Source organism: Manduca sexta, chromosome 20, assembly GCF_014839805.1.
Source record: "Manduca sexta isolate Smith_Timp_Sample1 chromosome 20, JHU_Msex_v1.0, whole genome shotgun sequence".
NCBI lineage: Eukaryota > Metazoa > Arthropoda > Insecta > Lepidoptera > Sphingidae > Manduca > Manduca sexta.
Window position 1 is genome coordinate 15,143,727 of NC_051134.1, and position 25,199 is coordinate 15,168,925.

General features: G+C 34.5%; 1 protein-coding gene across 1 annotated transcript in view; it reads right to left on the bottom strand.

The window, feature by feature from the left end:
- LOC119188517 (actin cytoskeleton-regulatory complex protein pan1-like) overlaps window positions 1–25,199 on the bottom strand; it is a 100,242-nt gene that overhangs the window by 63,261 nt on the left and 11,782 nt on the right. The window contains exons 5-7 of the mRNA XM_037440801.1: window positions 24,545–24,600; window positions 20,479–21,519; window positions 6,888–6,980 (exon numbers count right to left, since the gene is read on the bottom strand). Coding sequence (XP_037296698.1) covers window positions 6,888–6,980; window positions 20,479–21,519; window positions 24,545–24,600 — 1,190 coding nt within the window. The remainder of the gene's footprint in view (window positions 1–6,887; window positions 6,981–20,478; window positions 21,520–24,544; window positions 24,601–25,199) is intronic.

Sequence of the window (25,199 nt, forward strand, 5' to 3'; positions counted from 1 at the left end):
ACATAATAATCATTACTATGGTCATGAGTATCAGAATAAAACCGATGCCTATTTTGTATGAATGATATGTCGTTTTCAATTTCTTTATTTAAATTACCAGTCGAAAAATGAAATTTCTTTTGCTCTTTTTTCACTGAACGAAGGAGTGTGATCCGTAAAATCAGAATTTTCATCGCTTTCATAAATTGATGAGGAAATTTTTCTTGATCGTGGAGGTGGAATCGGTTTAAATAAGTTTGAAAAATCACGCATGGTGGTCATTTTTTCCTTATTTATTATGTCGGATTCTGTAAACCTTTTTTGTGATTGTTCGACGTTATTCTTGTAATGTTTATTTAATGAATTTACATTTGCGGTAATTGATGGATCGCATATCAATGCTAAAAGTCTACTACCTGTCTGAGATTTAAAAGGTCCAGGCAGCGGCATTTTAACATTTTCAGCCTCTTCCCGCTGATTTTCACTGCTGTATACCTTGCAGTTGTTATTATCACTTGAATATCTACGCTTGTAAATTAGCTCATCTGATTCATCTTTCGATAACGTAGTATTTGTTTTTTCCATCAACATCTTGTGCGAAGGTGACATGCAAATATACGTATTATCGTTTTTATTAGTGACGTTAACTCGAATTTCATCATCCTGTGACATCTTAAGAGACGAATTTCGAGGAGCCACTGGAGGAGGTACTTGCTTCTTGTTTTGCTTTACTGATTTTTCAATTAGTTCTGAATCTATAGAGGACAAGCATTTTTCTTTTTTACTATTTTTAGAGGCCTCAACACTCAACTTTTGTAAGTTTTCAGATACAGATGCTAGTTCTTCTAATATTTTATCGCCGAAAGGAAATGAAGCCACCCTTTTTAAACAAATATCTTTTAAAGACGAAGGCTGTTCATTACTTTCACTAATTTTCTTATTATTTTGTGTAGACGTTCTTACAACACTTGCCAAAACATCTTTAACATGACTAGTGTTGGTAGTTTTGTAATCTTGGATAAAATTTTGCGGATTATCATTGTTTTGTAGCGTACTCTCAGAGGTTTCTTCGGGTTGAAGGTTCGATACATCGTTCAAGGAGGAATAAGATGGATTGTATTTTGCTGTGCATTGAGAGGAACTAATACTGCTCGAAGAATCCTGACGCGTAAAGCTATCTTTTAAATTATCATTTACGATTTCTGAATCCGATGTAACTTCTTTAATTAAATTGTTAATTGCATCATTTAATTCACACTTGATAACCTTTATTTCCAAATCATACTCATTTTTATCCTTTAATTTTGTAGTATCATCAGTGGGGCATGAATTTTCAATTGCCTCCTCATTAGACTTATTTTGGTTGTTATTATCGGATTCATTTATATTTTTTACATACAAATTTGTTTTAATGTTGTCTGTAGACAAGACGATAATTTCGTGTGATGATTGAGTGAAGTTTTTAACATCATTGGCATTTTTATCTTTTTCAACGTCAATTTTAATTATATGTTCTCTGTTCCCATTTTCCGGAGCTTTATTCATGTTAGATGTGTTTTCTGGTTTATCAATTTTAGAAATGAATGTATTTTTCAACAAATTCTCTGTGTCTGTAACTTCTATAACTGGTGTGGTCATACGAATGGATACATCTGATTCTATTCCTTCATTATCGTCATGATCTTCTCCAATTTCATGTAAGGAACTGGTACTACTTGACGAATCTGTTAAATATACTACTTCAGCTCCCGTCATTTTTTCTACTGTTGTCATAGTCCAATCACCACGTGCTTCGCAAACCTCAGGCTCCTTTATTTTAGCGCCCACTAGAACACACTTTTGTGGTACTAATCGCCCGAAAGATACATCTCGCAAAGACCCCATAGCCTTTGCGGTAAACCTTTGCTTAGAAGCATTTTTATCTTCAAATACTTCATCTTCAGTATCACTTTTTTTATCACTCAGATAAGACTGACGACGCGAATTTTGTGAAGATTCACCACTTGCTTCTTCGTCGATTACGTCTAATATTCTCGAAGGACCTAATCTTGGGCTAAGAAATTCTTCCGTTGTTCCTTTTTCCGTAACCTGTGTTTTACTTCACGGTTAATTATTTGTTCTATTTCTGTTTTTATTTCTACTGAGTTCATATTATCTGGGCTTGTTGATAGATCTAAAGTTTTCAGATAGTTTCGTAGTGAAATTTCATCTTGGGGCGTCAATGATTTGGTTTGCTCACACTGGGCAACATCAAGTGGTATTGTTGTTATAGATAATACACCAACAGCAGCATTATTTGGCAGAATTTCTTTGCAATCATGTAATTCATCAATTTTTTCCCATTCGACACTAGGTTCGACTTCAGAGACTATAACATTGCTGCTATCTATTATAGACAAACTATTTTCTTCTTCGCACTGTCTTGCAGCATCTTCTGTTATTTCAACAATCTTTGGCACATCGTCACTATCGAGACTTTTACTTTTATTAGCGTTACTAATTTTAGGTTTACTTTTAACTGTCTGGTCTGGAGATTCTACCACGTATGCCGTAGGTATTTGAAAATCAATATTTAAAATTTGTTCACTTATTACATTTAAATTAGTCTCATTCAAAGATTGTGCCCTTTTTTCACTTTCGTTGTTATTATTTGTATGAATTGAAACTTGAACATCAGTACTTGAAACATCGGGCGTATTTTGTGTTTCAGTTAGGGAAATTTGTGAAGATGGTGTAACTAAAAGTTCAGCGATATTTTCTGAAGATGTTTTAGGATTTTGTTCCGGTAACGATTCACTTTTGTCACTAGTTGCATGATTATTGTCTATTTGCTTGATTTCTTTATTAACAGTATTGCTGACTTCAGATCGATTGTTCTTATTCTTACGTTTGTTTTTATTATTCCTGCGTCGCTTTTCAGGCATATTTACAAGATTAACTACACTATTATCACTGACACAATGTTATCATTATCACACAACACTAGTCGATAATTCACAGTTTCACACTTCTTTTATACCGGCGTTAAAGCGTAGGAGCGACGGTTGTATGTCTACCGGTACGGCGGTGCGACAACATACAAGATTACGCGACAGAACACCACAAAGATCGTGCACAGGATCGATACGTTCGGGTTCGAAATAAGCGATTATAATTTTCTTTTTGACGAGCGGTCGTCGGCTACGGCAGTCGTGCACTCGCGCAGCGATTTACTGATAATTATAAATGGGTTGAAGTACGCGAGCGCGCTCTGTGGACTTTATTTTTACGCGGAGACGTGTATGTGAGTGGAGCGCGCGCGACGCGACGCCGGCGCAGCGCTACGAAGGGAGTCAGCACGCCGTCGCCCGCTGAACGCTCTGTCCGTCTGTATTATCATTACACTACGTAAATACATAGGTATATCTAATTAATATTGCACACACATTCCTTGACTATTTTCAGAAGGTACCTATAACGGAGCGAGGCTCAAAAATAAATGGCTTCCATCGGACTATAAACGTACTTGTTTGAGTCGTAAACAAATTGATATTCAGTGCGTAGGACAAACTATCCGCAGACAAGAAATTAAACAAAACAGAAAGAATGCTTTAAAATTTCAACAATCATTAAATAAATAAATGTTATTAAACATAAGAAATGCACAAAATATTTTATGCTTAAACATTATTAATAAAAAACTGTGGTAAATTTTACATAATGCTACTTACATTATCGACTAAAAATGATTTAAACACGGGATGTTACGAGTCGTATAGTGTGGTCCTCTAAAAGAGGTGTAACAGGCCTCGGCCCACTGTATCTAGAATCTAGACTTGCAGGTCATTTAGACTGATTGACCACTTCCACTAGCACAACGCAGTTACAATCTATCAAATGTACCTTGCGTGTGTCATTTTTAAATTATGTAGAAAATTTCAATGTAGATGAATAATTTAATTATGCATAGACATAAATATGTTTGTTATACTAAGTTTAACTGGCACTGGCATCAGGTCGCACATTTGTTCACATGTATACGAGCACTTACGCTGTTTCCCCAGAATAACGCTAAACTGTGCCAATAAGCCATCACTCGTTTGCGATCATACCGACCCACCAGTGAGGTAATGCACTTTAATAGAATTCAAACATTGACGTACAAACCTAACAGGCAAATAGGCATTGCATTACATATTGTTGTACTAAATATAATGGAAAGAGCGAGCCTAGAGGTATTCAGTTTTTTAACCGACTTTTTTTTAATTCAATTCCAACTTATGAAACAAACATTAACGGACTTTAAATTGTGCATATTGTATACCAATTATATTAATTATTTTCTGAAAATATCTATGTATACTTATTACTTAGTCCTAACATACAATATTAAATATGAAAACATAAATGTTTGTACTAATTGATAAAAAAAATAGGTTTTGTAAATTAAGTGCGTCTGACGAACGACGTTTACAAATGGTTTGAAGCAACCCACACTTAATATTATTATTGTTAAATGGTGTTTGATCTTTAAATGTGTCGACCGACCTGCTTTCGACCTATCTAGGTGGCTACCTATTCCATTTAATGTACCTACTTTAGTTTTATCTTGAATTTTTGTTTAAATTCTTGACAATCACTCGACTTGTTTCAAGGTCAATATTCATTTAAGAAAAATAAGGACTATTATTATTTTCACTGATTAAATGATTAAGTAATTTTCAGATTTTTTATTGTTTTTTATTTCGAATTCCTTTCAACTTCATATCATAACAGGTATAGTAATGAATAAATCTATCGAACGAGTGAAGTATATAAATGAGAACTATGAATTCAGAAAGCAGATGACGGTCTTTAAACGGCTAATAAAATTTCTTTCAAATATAGAATACGAACCATCCGATTAAACCAGCTATTAAATAAAAAACTGCATTCAACTCGGTCCGTCCAACTATGTCCCTCGCCAGACAGACGGGATTTGAAAATAGCAAAAATAAGAATTTGTTACCAATTCATACAGCTCGTTTCAATAAAGTTTTAAATGCAAGCCAGTGTAGCATGAATTAATAGTAGGAAGTAGTAAACTTTTACTTTAATCGTTGCATGTCCACAGCATGGATAGAGGTGCTGTAGGAGCTGTAGGGTTTCACGGAGCTTATTTCCGTCCCAAAATGTGATAACCTTGATAGGCCCGCTTTATATTCGTGTCGCCAGACTCAAACCCAATCTCGCGCAACTCACGTGTTATTTTGAGTCGAAATTTTTCATAATCCAAATCTTGAACCAGAGAATTACCCAGGCAATTATACACGAATATACTGCCAATATATTAATGAAGTAAGTAGTATAAAGTTCACCAATATAACAGTTTTGTGTAACAAATTCTCGCAGCTCAATTCATTTAGCAACATGGTTTTGTTTAAATAGCTTAAAATAGGTCAAGATTTACGCTCTTATACTAAAAGCGTTTCAATCGGAGCACGATCAGAAAGCGTAGATGTTTCCAGAGCTGATGTTAATTCTTTTTTAATTCAATACGCATCTCGATATACACTGGAATATGTATTTAAGGCTTAGACTATGGTATATTCAATACTATATTTTATGTCAGTGCAAACTGAACGCATTTTGCAAGGGATACAAATCAACAGTTTGCCCGCTTGACCTTCCAGAAATATCGCTTAGAATTCGCCCTCACACGGCGCTTGCACGTTCTTCGTCACAATAAACAATTTTGATTTTTGTTTTTGAAGACTGTGAAATAACAAACGGGGACGTTCCGAATCGCGATGCATGACATAATCGCCACATAGATCCGGGCCACTGTGCCAAAACGACCGCGGCCTGCTAACTCCGACGCCGCTTTTTTGGCACGCACTCAAAGGGTTATAAGGTGAATGTGACGACTGCACGTGTACACCGATACTGGTATTTTATTGTTAAGATTTAAGAATACACTATTTCAGTTCGAAATACCATTGCGCTATAGATTTAATGGCAGGAATAAATAATAAACGATACATTTTTGTTATAGAAAGAAGTTAAATTCTCGAACTGTTTGTGTTAATATTTTCTGCGTGAGCCGGGTATTGTGATTTCTAAAGATGGCTGCATGCAAAATGAACAGCGGCAAATAAGTTAGATCGTCGCATGACAATAGCCCAATTTTACTTGCTAATACAAGCCGACCAACGGCATAACATAGGTATCCACTCAAGTCGATTTTGTTTCTTGTGACGCGTCTAGTTGGTAGCGAAAATAATATTGAAATTTATTTTTTTGTATTACATAAATACATTGAAATGATCCTAGACCTTGAATTAATAACAATGTTATCTATTTTTCTAAAAAATATAAGACAATCGATATGTGGTCAATACATAACTGTATAATATTTAATAAAAAAAATATCTAAAAAGCACAAGGCGATAAAAAGTAGCGTCTTCGTAAAAAAACAATTTTGAACATTGAAGAGTGGACTCACCACGTGGTGAGTGACCCAATAAATCTGTTACTGTTACTTCAGGGAACAAATAAAAAAGAGTAAAGACCTAAATCATGTCTCCGAGGTTTCTTTATAGCCCCGTATATAAAGCCCTATTATTTCACACTACGCAAATCTATACAATGTCATTAAACAATAGCTTGACCTCAAAAACAGCAGACAAAGAAATCATTTTGCGTGTTATAAATATAAACAACGCTGCACTCTGGAATGAACTTCCCCGTAGCGTTTCCTCAGTGCTATGACATGTAAAGACATGTCATAGCAAAGACTGTGTCTAAACAGCACAGTTTTCTTCGCTGTAGATAGCGGCTTAGTTGCCCCTAGTATTGTGACATCTATAGGCAATTGTGACCGCTTACCAGCAGTTGAGCCGTCAACGTATGAAAGCCATAAAAAAAAGAAATAGATTATGTTTACTTACGTTTGGTTGTAGGGCTGTTAAATGTGGCGCTAGTAGGCGTGCTCGGTGATTTTGCAGGAGATTTCACAGAAGTCTCCGGTTGCGGTGTATCCACTGCACACAAAATGTTATAATTAAGTTTTTAATGTATGTATATAATAGTTATTTATTTATCATCAAAACCTGGCACTACGAATATAATTAAAGCCCCTTAACGAGTGCCGATTTATTTAATACATAATATTATACTCTTAAAAACTTAACAGTCTTAAAACTTGTAATGTGTTGTTCCATATTGTCCTCAATTCACAATAGAGATAATATCATATTCCAATGGGGCAAAATAATAAACAAGAACTTAGTCAACCCTTTTGTTTACGAAAAGCATCAGCGGGCACGATATTTGTGTAAGCATTGTCTCACAAAGGGCTTAGTTGAGTCTAATAACAACTGAAAAAGAAGGTAAGGAAACAAATATGAAGTCTTGTCTTTACAAACAATAAATTATTCGCGAGGTAGAGGCTGCGAAGCGCGCACTTTGTTTATATTTGTCTGGAGTCTTCAGACGGCCAACAAGTCACAATATTCGCTTGCACTGTTTACTACAAAATATACAATGAGGAACAACTTATTTTTTATCGGACGGCAACACAAGCGATGGATTTTAGCAGATTGATATTGTATACCTTCTCTATGGAATTTGTAATGGGGAGTGTTCCGAGGAATTGATTGAATTTCGTCATCGCTCAACGCACTACAACCTGGAATTCCATTCTCACCAGCTGAATTGATCGCGTTCCTAAACTGTGTAGATCTAAACGCTTACAAATTCAGGTAAACCAGAAAGCCTGATAAATGTCATATAATATATAGAAGATAATATTATATAATCTACGCATTCTAAAGCAAGATCTTTAATTGGACCCCTTGGCTATGACACATATAACGTGGCTGACCGCACACTATCACATAAACCAACCCACAAATCCGTAATTCTCAAATATTCCTTTTTTCCGTCTAACAAAAATAATTTTCACTATCGATACCAAAATAAAATTATTAAAGAGTAGGTTAACGAGAGATACAATCTTATCGCTGTTGATATATCTGTAGCCGAAAGTGGATTAGATAGTGTAATAATTTATGTATGTACGTCATTCATTTTAATTCACAATACATTTGCCGCAATAACACAGGATATAATGTATTGTGTCTTCAGACATATCAGATAAAGGGTAGGCAGAAATAATTACATCTCTCTCTAATAATTTGAGGGTTCGAGAGAGAGAAATGGTTAAGCTTAATTTGTTACTTGCTGACTAAGCGATTAAATACACAAAGAAATTAAAACTATTTATGTCATAGAAAACAATGGACGAGACACGAGGCTTTGTCTTAGTTCTATTAAAATAATGTAAATTCCAAAGCGGACTTCTAACAACAAAACGGTCGGCTATAAGAAAAAGGAAATTATTTATCTTCATTTGTGCCAGCCATGTGTTCAAACCGCGCATGTAAAGACACGTTCGAATGGACAATAAAATTAAATGCCGGTTACTTCCCGCGTGATTTTCGCTAACGCAACCGTAATCGCCAATGGGCACAGATGCGGATTAATTTAGAACAAACATAACGTTTCCATTTGCTCTAAAATTAGGTTCCAGTGATCGCGATAATTTAAAAGGAGGTTGTTGTTGTAATCAAACACGTGAAACTTCCTGCCTGCATTTGAAACACAGTTGGCGATCATTGAAAACTGTTTTCAAAAGTATCTGAAATATCTCAAGATATAAGGAAATGCATGTTTCAAAGTTTTAGCGTAAGATTTCCACCTGACCTAATCCGAAACTGTAATTAAAAAGGTTAATTACCCTATTTTCACAATATTACGTTTGCAGACACTACCTTTTTAAAGCTACTGCGACAAGGGGCCTCGTTAAAAGCGACATTATTTTTTTATGACTTGAGACTACAGCTATCGCTAAGTCGCACGAATCTAAAAAATATACCGCATAACACAAAATTCTACATATGCTATGATCCCTAATAATTAACTTCTGTGTGGCATTAAAATAAATTCCTATACAATTTTAAAGTCAGTTAATAACATTCATATTTAGATAATGTAACTAATTATTTTCTTAATTCATTTATGGTTTTTTTACTTATGCTAACTAATAGATCAGCAGTAATTTTTATCGAGCCGCATTAAAATTTAATTCTACAAATCCTAAGTAAACAACTTTGTATACATAAAACAAAATAAGTCTATAATAAACTGATTGTATGATAAACAAGCTGTAATCAACAAATTATAACATTATATTAACTACCTATTTCATATTGTTACTGTTCTTGGTTCCTTTGATATGTTTAATATAGACGTTGTTTACGATATTTTATCATTGTTAACCTCTAACGATGGGGCAATAAGCCAAATGTTGCGGGATTGTAATTAAATCAAGACGCATCCACACAAGTTGTTTTCGCTAGTTTTAGATTGTTTTCAGTCTCTAATTTTTTTTTCTTTTTTTATCAAACAAATATAAAAAAGTGATAAGCGCCTCTATCTAATCTCTAATTGTATTTTAAATACACAAATTACCTTATTTATTTTAACATTATTACGTATACTATTTCTCTCTGAATGAGAACCGGGGCAAGGAATTGATTAATTTATATTTAAATGCAGATAGTTATTCTTTAATTTACCATCACTTTTTAACCAAATTCTAATATAATATACATAAAAAAGTATAACCCTTATAACTTCTTCTGTACAGTCTACAGGTAAAATTTCGCGTGTTTCTTATGCGGGGTGCTACTTCTCATTTCTTCAAATATGTAATTTTAATATAGTTTGTAAATCTTTAAAAGAGGCCTGTGTGCAGTGGATTTCCGAACCAGGCTGAATTTGAAAAGTATTTTTAATATAGAATATTTGAAAAGTTAATACGATCGTAACCGACATCTACATCTCGGTAGCCTGTTTAAATCTCCGTAGGCTATTGCTTAAAGCTTATGCTCAGCGTGGGGCTCGCAAATCGTGGATGATGATGATTGCTTATTCTATGCACACGAAAATATATTACCAATACGCATCGAATGGAAAACATTATTTTTATGTTTGGTTAGTGCAAATATTAGATAACGTCAATAAATAGTAACAAAACATTTTGACTTATTGTACGATGATAGCCTTACTCAGTATCACACTAAGTGATATTGGGTTTTCTGATCAGTATCAGCCAGGAGTCTGATAAATATTTGTGCCCGATATGGCGATATGTTCGAGCCTATCACATTATAGGATGGGACGCACTTAGCGAAAAGTGGGTGTTCCAGTTGCAACTTTACCCGTGCCTTCGAGTATGGGGGCGTGATGTGTGTTTATTATATTTTTTAAACTTATCTACGAAAGCATATTAACTAAAATATTTAAAGAATTTGAATACAAGTCAATTATTTGATGAGAGCTTAGTGTTCTTCAACAAAGTGATGAGTTTATTTTTCAAAGGCCACGTCCGTCCGAATCAGGATCAATTTTGACTTAGTCGTCTCACTCCGTTTGAGATGAAATCAAGTCGATACAACGTTTATTTATGAATCAAAGAAAGCAAATAAAGTTGTTAAGGATCAAGGGATCGACACTTTGTTCCAAGGATCATCGAACTGATACTTGGGGTAAGTAATTCATTTTGTGAAGTATTGAAATTTAATAATGTTTAACGAACCACCGATTTTGTTTTGATTAAATTCCCACTTGCATTATGCGAAGGACACAACGAAACTTTCAGCTGTGAAACTCAAAATTAACGGGTCGCGATAAAACTTTTATTTTATTACCTGTTTAATAATTCTTGTGCAAAATTGGGTCGAGGAGACGATATGCCAACAGTTTTACATTGTTAAGGGAAAATAATTGCCTCGATAATTTTATAATAACCATTATTTTGATGTCGATATTACTATTTTAATAATAATATCAGTCCTGTTATATAAATTGAACGACTACTTGGCACGTACCATCTGCGTGTTGAGAGTTTATAGGTTTTATTCCACCTTGTTTATTTGTCTTGTAAGGTAGTTATAGGACACTGGATAATTTTTGTATGACCTTTGCATTAACATAGTCTGCTATAGAAAAATATTACTTAAATCCCGCTTATAAATAAACACAATATATAATTTAAAAAACTTTTAACTGCGGTGAATTGCTGTATTCATCACATCAAAATGGTCCTCGTGTACATAGAATTTTCTAGAATATTGACTAACTTGTTGTACGTGTGTTCATGTACATCGAGAAACTTGTGACAGGTACCAATAAACTCCACGACCCGTGTCTTAAAATAGTTTCCAGCTGCCTGGGAATAACTTTCGCAGTACCGAAATTTCATTTATTAACGTGCGGCGATGTCCAGCTCTTCGATAACTAGATCACATGACTCAGTTATTATCGCGTACATAACGCTTTAAATATATATTATGATTCACTTTTTGTTATAAATATTTACATTCAAAAAGATTATTATTAGATTTTACTAGCTTTCTTTTGCAACTGTACAGCTTGAACAGATGTAAAGCTTTAGGGCGTTTGTTAGTGCAGTGGTCAGTAAGAAGACACTGTGTGAAAAATACGTAAACGAGATCACAATTTGTTACATTGTTTGACTTATAACTGCCATGAATCAAAAAAGTTGTAGCAGAACACTATTCACAAATAACAATTCAATAAAAGTTTCCGACGTTCCTATGATTTCGACTAAAAATTTGTTAAATTAAGAATACCTAATTTACCTATTTAACAATTCTACTATAAACAGTATATAAACCTTATCATTGATTGCACATACAATATACGCAACGTACCCGAATCGCTGATTTTTAGTTTTTATACGAACTACTAGAGCCTTACCAATTTATGCGTTATATAGACCACTGCGCGCCTGATGCATAGTCACGTATGAAATAAAGTCTCGATCATTGCACTAGATTAACGAAACACGGCACGGGTCAACTAGACCACGCTGGCTATCGGAGGCCAGAGGGTAACTGTCACAGGTCGCGCACCGACAATGGCCACTTTCTGTATGTAAATCACAATAAAATATCCGCTTTGTAGAATGATTACGACACGCTGAACTAAGCACCGTCGCGTCATCCTGGTTTCATTCAAAATTACACATACGAGCTAATTTTAACTCTATTGATGTATATTTATGAATGAATTAGTGTCAGCACATGTATGAAAGTATACTGTAGACGTTAGTCTACGACATGAATGGACGAGATAGGACGGGGTAGTACACAGAAAACCACGAAGTGACAGATAACTCTTGTGGCAGTGAGTTTTCCGAAGGTCTAAACAACCTCTCAATTTATCTCCTCTTCTTTTAAGACCTATAATTCCATGCTTCTTCAGGAATTGTGTGTTTATACGCGGCAGAGATCACTTACGCCAGACGATCACGCGCTGGCCATAAAAAACATTGGACAATGTTACAATCTTTCGTCATTTTGTCTAGAATCCTCTCTCTCTGGAAGCTTCAAATTGGGAGGAATAGGTTTATTACGCAGATAAAAAAGTAACATACCGTCATACTGATAAATAAAAATGCAACCAGCCAAATAGTAAATCGCAAAGTATACATTTAAATTATTCTCTCTGACAAAGAAAATAAAATGTGTACACGAATTTGCATTCTAAATGTTCAATAAAATTCTATACATTTACACCGAATTACATCACTATAATTCAATGTGTGTGGGAAGGCGCGTCCGGATCGTCCTTTCCAATTCTCATTCAGCATTGGACACACCTAGCGAACAAAGACCTTTCGTTCGCTATTAACATAACGTTTAATGTAAGGATATAACAGATCATGGTAAACTGGTTATTATTTATTCGCAGGGAAATTTCTGAAAAGCTGAGTTATGCAAGAGTTTATATTGTACACACATTTTGTTATATATTGCATTGGAGCGAGACGGTCAGGCCAATCAGAGGGGCGGAACTCCGGCTGTCACAGTAACGCAATGCGTCGAGGTGCCTCCATAAATATATTTGGATAGGTAGAAGTTAGCAATTAGATGTATCCGGTGATTGGACTTAAAAAAATGTGATGGATGTTCCATGTCCTGACATACATAATATAGGTACCACGTTTGCAATATATAATGGATTAGTCAAATGTTTCAATTTCCAAAAAAAGGTGTAACTGCAATACGTTTGCTTCATTGACGCGTATAGCGCTACACGACGCGATTAAGTATTATTTTTCACAATATTAATACGCAATTGAAGTTATTTACAACGTGATATGCAGTATTGCAACTCTTATAGTATGCTTTCACTGTTAACGTCTATTAAGACGGTTTCTTCGCCTTTTTGCTCATATTCTTCACTTAAATTGGAATACGACCAGTTCGCGCATTGTACTTTGTTTCTTTTTTTTTCCTGTCTCTACCAAAATAAATGCAAGATTATATTAGACACTGTACTAGTAACCTCTTGAGTATTGTACTTATAAACCCCGTCGACAATAGACTAAATATCTGAGCTAATTGGCTTTTTTGTCATGTCAAGATATACAAAATTAAATTTAATTCACATAGGTGATACAACTGATCTCCCTAGGTTACCTATTTGTTTGAGCTTATTTACCTCTCTTAATCATTTTAATGTCATCTAGATCATAATTTTGACTCCCGCTTTGCTAAGGTGGGACAGTAATTTATTACTAGAAGGCCTCCTATAGATTAACACTATTTGATTGATTTCCTTCCGGTGTAAGGGTAACCAGTAAGGCCATAGATTCTCCGAGTTTCACATAGGATTAAATTAAAATGTGTACCTTGTAGATCTTGGCTTACAGGAATTTGAGTGACAGTAGTGAGGGAGTGATGCCCTAAAACTTTTTCACTGACGTGGCTTTAGGAAACGTTAGACCTTGTGATATTATGTTTAGAATATCACCGCAGTCTTTTATTTTGCAGGAAACAATTTTTTTTCAGTCTTGTCTAGTCTACGAGTATAAGTCAAATCTGATAAAATTAAATAAATTTAAATAGAGTAAGGACAGTATGTAAATCTGATTAATATTACATTTACTCGTAACAATTAAGAACTAAATGCTGTCTATATTAATTGTATACTTTGAAATCCGTGCATTTAAAAGTAGTTTACTTGTTTAGCGAATTTTCAATCGTTAGAGACGTATCTTACATATTCAACAGTATTAATCAACAAATAAATTCTAACGCGAATTTTATATATACTATACTATACTACTAATTGACTGTAGACGACAACGCGTCAGTATATTTTTAACACATCAAGAATGCAGGTGGTCTAATCATCAGTACACGAACTCCTGCGCATACTTGCCGCAACATAGTGCGGGTGCACTGACCCTACACAAATAAATAGCCAGTAATATTCCAATGCGTGTTTCCGATCATTCACGGAAATGTTGCGTTACATTGTATTTATGCAAGAACAAATACTTAAGTGTTTCACATCTGACAATATCCTTGGAGTGAAGACATATGTAAATATGGCGTAGCGATGGGGCTGTCATAGAAAAATAAAGCAAATTTAACAACACTACGTATTGCTTAGAATAGAGTTGGATGACCATAGACTGACAGTATCTTTAACCGTTAGTTTAAGTGTCACAATTATTCTAATAACAGTTGGGTACAGATTTTCATAAATGTGTTATGTGCCTATTTCTCTACTAAGCCGCTCTGCCCCAATGGTATCAAAAGCTGGTGTATCTTCTGAAAACGACAATAGAAATACGTATCCCATATTTATTAGCAGGAATGCGCGATAGGTAGTTATACTAAATTACAAGAATTGTTACCGATGCCAGATTTCCGGTATGTAGGTTACCAAAATACACTGCTAAAACACAGCGTAACATAAATCCCTCGCTAAAGCTATGTCTGTACTTTGTATCAATAGATATGTGATAACCTACACATGCATCGATAACTGCATATATTGTTGGGTAAGTTAATAGCTCACCGTTGTTTTAAAAGCTTTTTACCAAATCGAATAACTCATTGCCACCAGAGTAGACCCACATTGTTTGTGGAATGGATGTTCGTGTTTCGCTATATTCTGTTGTCGAAAAAGGATTGTAATGAAAATGATCAGTTGGTCAACGTTGTGTCCAACGGTCAGGTCCAACGGTCAGCAGTAATTCGATATTTAAAGCGAAAAAATGCTAGTACTGTCTTTATTTATTTAGGGTGCGACATCAAAGAGTTCCTTTTTGGAGGTTTTTATTTACTAATGGAAATAAAATGTGATCAAGAAAGAATATAAAACGAATCCAAATTTTCCCGTGGAAATATCGCGAGGAACGTGAACAGAATAAACAGTTGTATTCCTAGATGAATATCAAGTATCGTGCACGATGAGCAAACAGATTTAAATGATACTGTTATAGAGCTATGCAAATAAAAGAGCAAGGCAAAATTTTAACGGAATTCGGTTGGTTAAGCTAATGGTTTGCACAGAATATTAGTGAGATACGAGGAATTTTTCGTACATTTTCCGCGTACTATCACAAGGTCTTCTTGTAAACACAATAATAACGATAATGTATAAACATGGGTACAACTCAAAGGAATTATAAACCTAAAGTAATGATATTGTGAACCAAAATATTACCGTTGTGGTAAAATGTTTGTACGTCACAATAATATTGATATTTTATGCCATTTAAATGGTTAGACTCACTAATATCAGTTTAAAAGCGTAAAGGTAATTAATTATAATTATTGTAAATTAATTAATGCGGTTTATTGTCTTTGTAATTCTGTTCCTCAAATGCGAAACACGGGAAAAAAGCTGGACAAGTGCGAGCTGGACACGCGCACCGAGGGTTTCATGAAATCTTGTAGGTAAAAGTATATAAGTTGACAAACTGGACTTTGCCATTCGAACCCTAGACACGATTGGTTATTGCACCAACCGCAAAAAATAAGTCTAATAATAGTAAATTCGTTTTTATTTTCATTATTACAGTACATATTTATGGTTATAAAATCATATTTACGGATTACATTTTTTTTCTTTTACATTTGCTGTAAGACATTGCTCGTCGCAAAATTTAATGATTCGAAGTCAACGGGAAATACCCCATATATTTTGATTAACTTGTCAAGTGGCAAAATATGCAACATAAACTGTCATATCGTTTGATCGATTTGGGTACAAGTTTGATTATTAACAACTGAAAAAAAAAGTAGTCCCGAGTATTTGTCTCTACGTGTTCCTGAGAAAAACGGTCTTGACAAACAGACAGAAAGACGAACAAAAAAGTGATCCTATAAAATTAAATTGCTTTATTCAACACGTGGGCGAATATAGTAGTGCTTATAATAAATCAAGGTACACGAGAATATTAATTATTACTCCAATAAAGTCGTTTATAAAACTACAGACATTTTATAAGGATTCCTTTTGAGGTACGGAAACCTAAAAATGAAAAATTAATGAACTTCAATATTGAGCCATTGTTATTTTTCTGTCATCGGACGAAAATTATAAATGAGCGAGATGATAATGTGGACTTAAACTAAAACAAAACAGTTTTCCTAGAAACTCTACATACTGAACGCAGTTTATGATACTTCCCCCGAATCCCTCACATTACCAACACACTAAACTCCATTGTTTCAAACTAAACTCATGCGGTGAGTGTGCTTTACGATAATTGTTGTGTGATCGCATTTTAACTGCCTGCCTAAACAGTTTCTACGCAGCGCGTATAGAGAAATTGAAAACATTAGCCAAAAGTTTGCAGTCGCCTTAAACGCCACATATATGTATCTCATAAAAATAAGTTTTTGTAGTAACGAGTTTAATCAAGGATTAACCGTACAGCCTATGGGGTTGACACCAAAAATAAATTAAGCTACTTTAAACTATGTGTTTGTATTGTTTTTGTTTGTGTGTAATTATAGAAGAAAATATTAATATCTTGTAAATATATTCTGGCGCAAAAAAATGTATTACAATGATATAACAATATTGTTTTGATCTCTATGAAATACCCAATTTAAATCAGTAAACGCATATTATATTATTTACAAGTTAGATTATTTAAGTGCTGAATAATGCAAATGTTATACTGACCTAAGTCCGTCAAGTCTACAGTCTTCTTAAATTTTTTGACTTTCTTAATAGTACAAGTAAGTTTCTCTATAGCTTTTAGTATGTTCTTGCTAACTTTATTAATGGTCCTAAGCTTCGGATCGGTGTACTTCGTTCGTATCTCGTCGCCGATGGTTCTTTTTCCTGGCCCGAATCCACACTTGCGTCCGATTCGGTTGCCGATGACTCCGAAATGGGGTGAAATATGTACGGACTATTTTGAAAACATAACGAGCTCATGTTTATCACAACACTACAGTATCGGAGTCCAATTTTTTGAAACAAAATGCATCTGTATTGTTATAAAAGAACGTCTTTTCACAATGAGGTCTAGTTGAGTGTTGAACAAGTCGGCGACATACTGGCAAGATCACAGTTGATCTTACCAGGAAGCCCTTCAAGCGTGACACCGCGCCTCGGGACAAGCCTTGAGACCTTGGCCTCATATGTACTTAATTAATCAAAATCTGCATTGAGATTAACGGATGACACAAAAGTCGTCTGAATTAGACTGAAACTGTAGGTGTGGTCTACAAGGACAATGCTAGCACAAATATTACGTTTAAATGTAGAGTTAAATGCATCCATGATGGAGACAATGTAGCGTGCGATTAAGAGACGAGTTTTAATTTGTCGATTGCCAAATTACCTAAATCTATTTTTATTTCTTAATTTTTTTTTTCCTGTACACTCTGCAGCTATGTGGGGAATATAATCACGGCTCATTTTACATATTTGACAAATAAAAGGAAATACCTTCTAAACACTTTTGGGTACAATAATATCGCATCCAGTATTCACGGTGTTTTGTTGTATTTATCATCATTGCTTTTGGTGACCTACCACACACGTACCTACCAGAAAATATATCGGAAATCTGAACAGAAAATTTACGGAATAAGACTAAATAAAATTTTAAAACAAATGGCTATAAATAAGACCTTAAATATATTTCTCATGGTTTGTTTAATTTATTTGAATTTACAGACGCAAAGTAAAACAAATCACTTTAAAATGAAAAACAACTATTGGTACGATTTAAAATCTTAAAACTTCACACTTCAGTAATAAACATGATTTTATTTTTTAAGTTAATGAAAAAGAATTACAATATTTGCTTGGGTTGAATAACAGGAAAAATACTTTCAAAATTATTCTTCGGTTTTATCCCCTAGCAAACAAAATAAAGACACTCTAAAAAGTAATTATAGCACCGGAGATAATTTTCTGCTCGGACGCGAATAAGATAGATTTCCTCTCCGGATACTCAATTTCCTTTACTGAAGAGACTTCTCGTAAAAAAGAAACTATTAAAACCAACAGGATAATAGGGACCCGAACCTATGGATGGACCATTTGCCCCATTTTCTATGTATTTAGTAAATGTACTTTTGATTATCACTTATTCGTATTATAATCCGTTATATCCTGTTTCAAACTTCATGTGGTCGTTGCCGTAGACCCCGTATACTCTTTCTCTCATGCTCCAATTACTTTCATCGAAGTTCAGAAACTTATCCGCAATTCCTTTCGCATTGAGTATATAGGCGGCAGTGATCACTTACAATCAAGTGGCTTGCTCATTTGCTGGCAGTCTACTACAAAAAATATACAATATTATATCGGAGATTGAGCTTATTATTACCTTCATAATACAAGATGTTTTTAATCATTGTAACAGAGTGTCGGACTCGAGAGGAGACTGGATACCATCACGTTGGACACCTGGTGAAAACCATCAAAGAGGGAGGTTGTGGCTGTTCATTGAGAGCTGTTTATATTATAATGTGCAAGAAGGATTAATTTTTTGAATTGCGACCTCTTTGCTTTTAATAGCAGTTTAAATATGGAATTCCTTTATAAAATAATATGGCGGCGAAAAAGACCATAATGCATTTACTAGTATTGTGAAATGCACATTGTAACTAATTGTAATAATGGTATGGTGCAAGACATGGACTGGAGTCCAGATCCCGCTGCTTAGACATACCAAAAACTAAAAGAGTGATGTTTGTCAATATTTTCTTTTGCTACTTGTATTATTAACGAAAAGCCCACACGGTAAGCAAAAAACCACAACCTTACTGATGTCCATCCCGACATTAATGTATTATAAATTATTTATGTCTTATTAAATATCAGCATCAATGTGATAAGTGGGTGCACTAGTTACGCCTCTGCTTATCCCTTTGAGGTTAAAAGGCGTGAGTATGAGTGTGTTATTAAACATTATAATGAAATTTTAATATCATTATGGAGTATACGAATAAGTTTTATAATTGAAAATAATCTTAAATTAGAGCACATACCTAAAACTTTTCTATATAACTGTCTATCATAATCATCACCAATCATGTTGATTATGAAATAAAGTGTTTTGTTTTTCAATAATATGTTACTGTTAGAACTATTTTGTATAACTGATTTGTTAACTAATAACTACAACATTATACAAAATGATTATTACAGATAGCACGTCATCATTAAAAAATAATATATCACCATAAAATTATTTTCATACATTTAATCGTACGTTGGAAAATATTATCAAGAAATAATATGGTTCTAAGTCCAGCCAAAGTAAATACCACTCTATGTAGCATTTAAGAAAATAAATTAGCTTTAACATGTAAAAGTAAGTAATATATTTCCTAACACGTAGGACATTTTATGAAGTTTGCTCATGGGAGACGTGACGATGAAAGTAATCGATATAAATTCGTGTCGTATCTGAATTAAGCCCCTGTAACGATCTGCTTCTTCCTGCGCCACTTTCCGAGTCTCAACTGAAAATACTAAGCAGTATCGTAAAGGTATTTTGTTATATAATGCGCTGGCATTGTCTGAATACAGATAATGAGGTTTATAGCAGCAGGGTGGTCAAAGGTTTTTAAAAGAATACATCAAAACATGCTATTATTCCATGATAGTGTTTCGTTAAATAATTTCAGAGTGCTAGGAGTTTGTGCGTCCAGTTGGGATATTGCTATACATCACTTTTAGGAGCAGGGACACAGACATGATCATACGTAAGTCATAAAAAACGTGATGTAGGATGCATTAATGGATAAAATAAACTTCGATCGCTGTTATCGTCATGTAACAGTCTCATTAAGTTCAAAATCAAACATGAGTTTTTGTATTCCTTATATTGAATACGATACGTAAACTTATAGCAATCCCCTATATATATTAATGGGGCCAAATAAAACACGACTGTACAATGTAAATATAATTATGAGACAGCATGTATTACGTCGCAATAAGAACATAAAAAAATATATGCTTCGTTTTGAATTTTTAGCAACGCATTAAACAGTTAAACTACTTTCGAAACATTTCAGTAAATAATAAGACGTATTAAAATGGGTAGTGGCGAATCTTTGACAAATATTTTGCATAGTTTTAAATAAATGATTACTAAAATATATGACTCACCTGAATTGATTTTGTATTCTCCTGTCATGGTTTGATACACGTTGTTTGGTGAAGTGCATGCCCCTTTCTCTGGGCTGGTAAACGTTGAATTAAAATAAGAGTTTCCTCGTGTTGTAGGTGTAAGGAGCATTCGTTCTCTCTTGGATGAAGATTGGTGAACAGGCTTAAAATCATCAATATGTTTTGAGCGTTGCGAGTCAAATTCAGCTTTATTTTTATTCTCCGAAGAAGTTTTTACATTCTGTTCGTGATGACTGTCATTCGCACTCTCATATCCATTCAACACTATTTTCTTAATAGTCTTAACTTCTTCGACCTCATTAATCTTGTGTTCAGTAACCATGGAGCGCTTTGTAATTTCCTCTTTGGTGTGAAAATTACTATCGCTCATCGAAATTGGTATAGTTTTTCCATCATAATCACATCGACCGTTCAACTTACTTTCAGGTCGTAGATATTTTTCAAATGGATCGCTATTTCTTTTAGTTTCAAAAGGATTTTTCGTATCACTTGGAAGACTTTGATTATTTAAATCATGTAATTTGCTATCATGAGTATAATAGTTATGTCTATCGTTGACGAACTTCGCAGCGCCAGTTTCGTGTCCATTTACCTTTTCTGAACTTTTGTAATGAGAATATGGAAGACTACTGTGATTAGAATCGGATGTTTTCGTAAAAAACGTAGGCGACTTTAAGTCTGAATCGTAATCGTTGCACGACGGCGTATCTTTATTCTTACTTCTATCGAGAGTGTATGACGCTCTACCGTTTGGTACGGGCAGTTTGGAAGCACTCGAGTAATTTGAAGGTAAAGTCGTATAAAATGGGTTTGTTGGATGGAATCTAATCGGTTCCTCGTTAGATACTACATTTTTGACTAGCGGTGTGGATTCGAGAGCCGCGGGTAAAGAACTTAAAGAAGCTCGGTTAGAGGATGAATAACGAGTTTGTGGAGACTGCGAAGGTCTTATAGTCGCATAGATAGGAGCCTGTGGTGTCGCCCCACCAGCCTGCACTTCCGCTATTAACTGAGACGGTCCTGAAACAAAATAAAATACATTAGGTCCCTAAGCGCCGACGAAGTTTAAACCCAGTAAACATAATAAACTAAAAAGAAATATCGTAGAATGAACGTGAAAGTCCATCAATACGTAAACTGGAGGAAGGAAAACGGATAACAATTTTATACCTTAAGGAATTAGAAATAGAGTCAAAAGTTTTCGGCATGCTTTAATGTTTCCTTCTAACATTTCCACGCAAACAGTGAGAAGCGATAAAGTCACCGCCCGGTTCGTGCGAGAGCTTTGCATATGCAGACGTGCGATAAAGTAATACAGGTCGCGTATATACAATGAGAAATATTCAACACAAAGTGAATTCCATCTCATTTCGTTTAAATACATTTACTAACTGTTGCCTCACTCCAATATAAAGTTCAGACAATAGCTTCATTACGTTTTGTTTCTATGAAATATAGGTATGGTTATGCATTTGATATCCTCGTTTATACATCTACAATAATCATAATAGAAACAAATGAAACAAAGGACTTATATTATTGTATATTTAACTTAATACATTTCCAAACTTATCTGTTAGTCTTCTAAAAGGCTAAGTTTCATGGGTCTATATATGGCCCACAAGTGAGTAATCATCTAAAATTTCTTAGGATAGAAGCAATTGGACAATAACTCGCTACGCCAATCTCGTAATTTTTGTGGTCTACTAAGCATAGTATTTTGGAAAGTAGTATTTAGTAAAAGTAAATTCCAAAGATTGATTTAATTTAAATGACTACAGGTTATTTAAGCGACTTATTACAACGCTTTTGTTGCTCTAGTTACAAGTAAACACAATATGCGAGTGTAAATAATTTCTCTTTAGAACACATCGTTTATTCATTATATTAATCACACACTATATTTTTAGCGCCTTATGACAGTATATTCCATGTAAAAAGTAAGGGATGTAAATCGATAAGTGCAACCGGTAAATATAGAAACAGTAGAGGCGGTATGCGAGCAGAGTTTTCCCATTAAGCCGGAGGCGGATCGGGCTAATCCTATCGACGATCCGAGCTTTGATGCACCATTTAGTTTAGCCGGAGCGTTCCGTAAGCCACACGCCTACCACTACTGGGAACTGATTGTTTTCATTATGATTTGAAAAGAAAAATCTTTGCGTTAGTAATTACATAGAATGGAATCGTTTCGTATTTTTTTCGTTCAGTTAGACACTATTTGATGACTCAAATAGTGTTTAAACTAACCACTGTTTTCTTTTCTTCGTTAGGTCTATTTTTTTATGAAATTTAAAAGAAATTAGGGAACACTTTGATTATAAATTACTCTACTATTGTACTATTACGTTCATTGATAAAGTGTAAACTTGTCACGGAGATAAATTATTCCTAAGAGCCCAGGGAGTAAAATATACCGTGTTTTTATTCCGGAAATGAGTCGGGTTCCCGACGGATAAAGTCCGATTTGAAAGTGGGTTGAAACGCCAGCAAAAACCAGTCAAACTGGAAACGACTGCTTTTAAATGGGACTAATTTCTATACAATTGCATTTGCAGAATTTTGTTACAGTAAAGGTCTGTCATTTGTAACATTAAATAATGGGGGATAGAGAATCATTTTTAATTTATATATTTTTCCACAACTAAGCAATGTTCTTGTTAGGTTAGCCTACATGGATTAATTTATTTTTTAAAGTTAATCGTAATGCAGGCTATTTCACTACGAAACATTTATCTAAGATATTAAATATAACACCAAATGCATTTGTTAAACACATATTGATTCTCATCAAAGGAATTCCTTGATTGCATTGTATTTTCTTCCTAACAAAATAGGCCTTTTCTTCAGTAATTACATGAACATCTATACTATTATATAAAGCTGAAGAGTTTGTTTGTTTGTTTGTTTGTTTGTTTGTTTGTTTGTTTGAACGCGCTAATCTCAGGAACTACCGGTCCAAACTGAAAAATTCTTTTTGCGTTGGATAGCCCTTTGTTCGTGGAGTGCTATAGGCTATATATCATCACGCTATACCCAATAGGAGCTGGGCAGTAATGGCTAATCTCAGGAACTACCGGTCCAAACTGAAAAATTCTTTTTGCGTTGGATAGCCCTTTATTCGTGGAGTGCTATAGGCTATATATCATCACGCTATACCCAATAGGAGCGGGGCAGTAATGGCTAATCTCAGGTACTACCGGTCCAAACTGAAAAATTCTTTTTGCGTTGGATAGCCCTTTATTTGTGGACCGCTATAAGCTATATATCATCACGCTATGACCAATAGGAGCGGAGCAGTAATGGCTAATCTCAGGAACTACCGGTTTGAACTGAAAAAATCTTTTTGTGTTGGATAGCTCTTTGTTCCTGGAGTGCTATAGGCTATATATCATCATGCTATAACCAATAGGAGCGGAGCAGTAATGAAACATGTTGCAAAAACGGGGAAAATTATGAGTTTTGAGAGCTTCCGTTGCCTGCGCTGCGTAAACGGTTAAAGTTATGCAACAACGATGTATGACGGGATTGTTTCACTTAAAAGTTCTAAATAATATAACAAAGTCCCCCGCTGCATCTGTCTGCCTTAACGTGTTAAACTCAAAAACTACCTAACGTATTAAGATGAAATTTGGTAGGAAGACAGTTTGAGACCCTGGGAAGAACATAGGCTCCCGGGAAACTACTATTTTTAAAACGGAAAACTTTAGCCTGAAAAACTTTATAACGCGGGCGGAGCCGCGAGCAAAAGCTAGTTCATCAATAAAATAGCTGAACAAATTTACAACATCTAATCTGCTGTACGCTTTCGGTGTTCTTACAATTTTATTTTCTTCACAAAAATAAAATAAAAGGACTTTTTGTTTACTTCACACAACATAAAAATAAAAAAATACAAAATAAATAAACTTTACACATGCGATACATACATCAATTTGTGCATGCTTTTGAAGTTTTGAATCTGTTAGCCTACTGTGGTAACTGATTGTACACTAAGTTAATAAAAGAGCAAATGCCACGCATAACACGATTGCATAAAACTTACTTTTCAACTCGGTGCCTTTACCAATAGATCTTCTTCGAGGTGACATCTCCCTGTCTCTGGCGACAAGAAAACTTAGATTACAAGTTGGAAACAAAGTAAAAAAAAATGAATTTGTCCTCTTTTATGTAACAAAATCCATTGAAATTTATAGTGTGATTTAAAAATATTATCTTAAAAAACTTCCAGGAACAATTGTTATAGAAACTTATTTTTACTTATAGTAATAAGTTTAAATCTACCAGTCAATAGGTTGATTTAAATTACTGATGGCTATAAAGTATTTCATTTACTTTGTCCCGCAATTTGGTTAGCTTTGTTGATTCATAAACTACGACATATCATTTAATACTATATCCAAAAATCAATTCAAAAGATGCATAAACTCATTGACAACAATTAACGTTCAGTAATGAATAAAGAACATCTAGCACTCTGTCGCAATCTAGTCTTCAGTAAATCCATTTGCGTCGTCATAAAGGGACTAAAGTGCATCAATTTACGTCACGGCTAATCTGCAGACGGTCCGTAGTTTGATTCCAGTGTGCAGCGTCGAAGAGTGATCGGATTAATGTCGGCGCACGTTGTACTGGCACAGCTGGCCAGTGGCTCTGTGTAACCACGCAGAAAGATCTGCGAATACAGCTTAACGGATCCG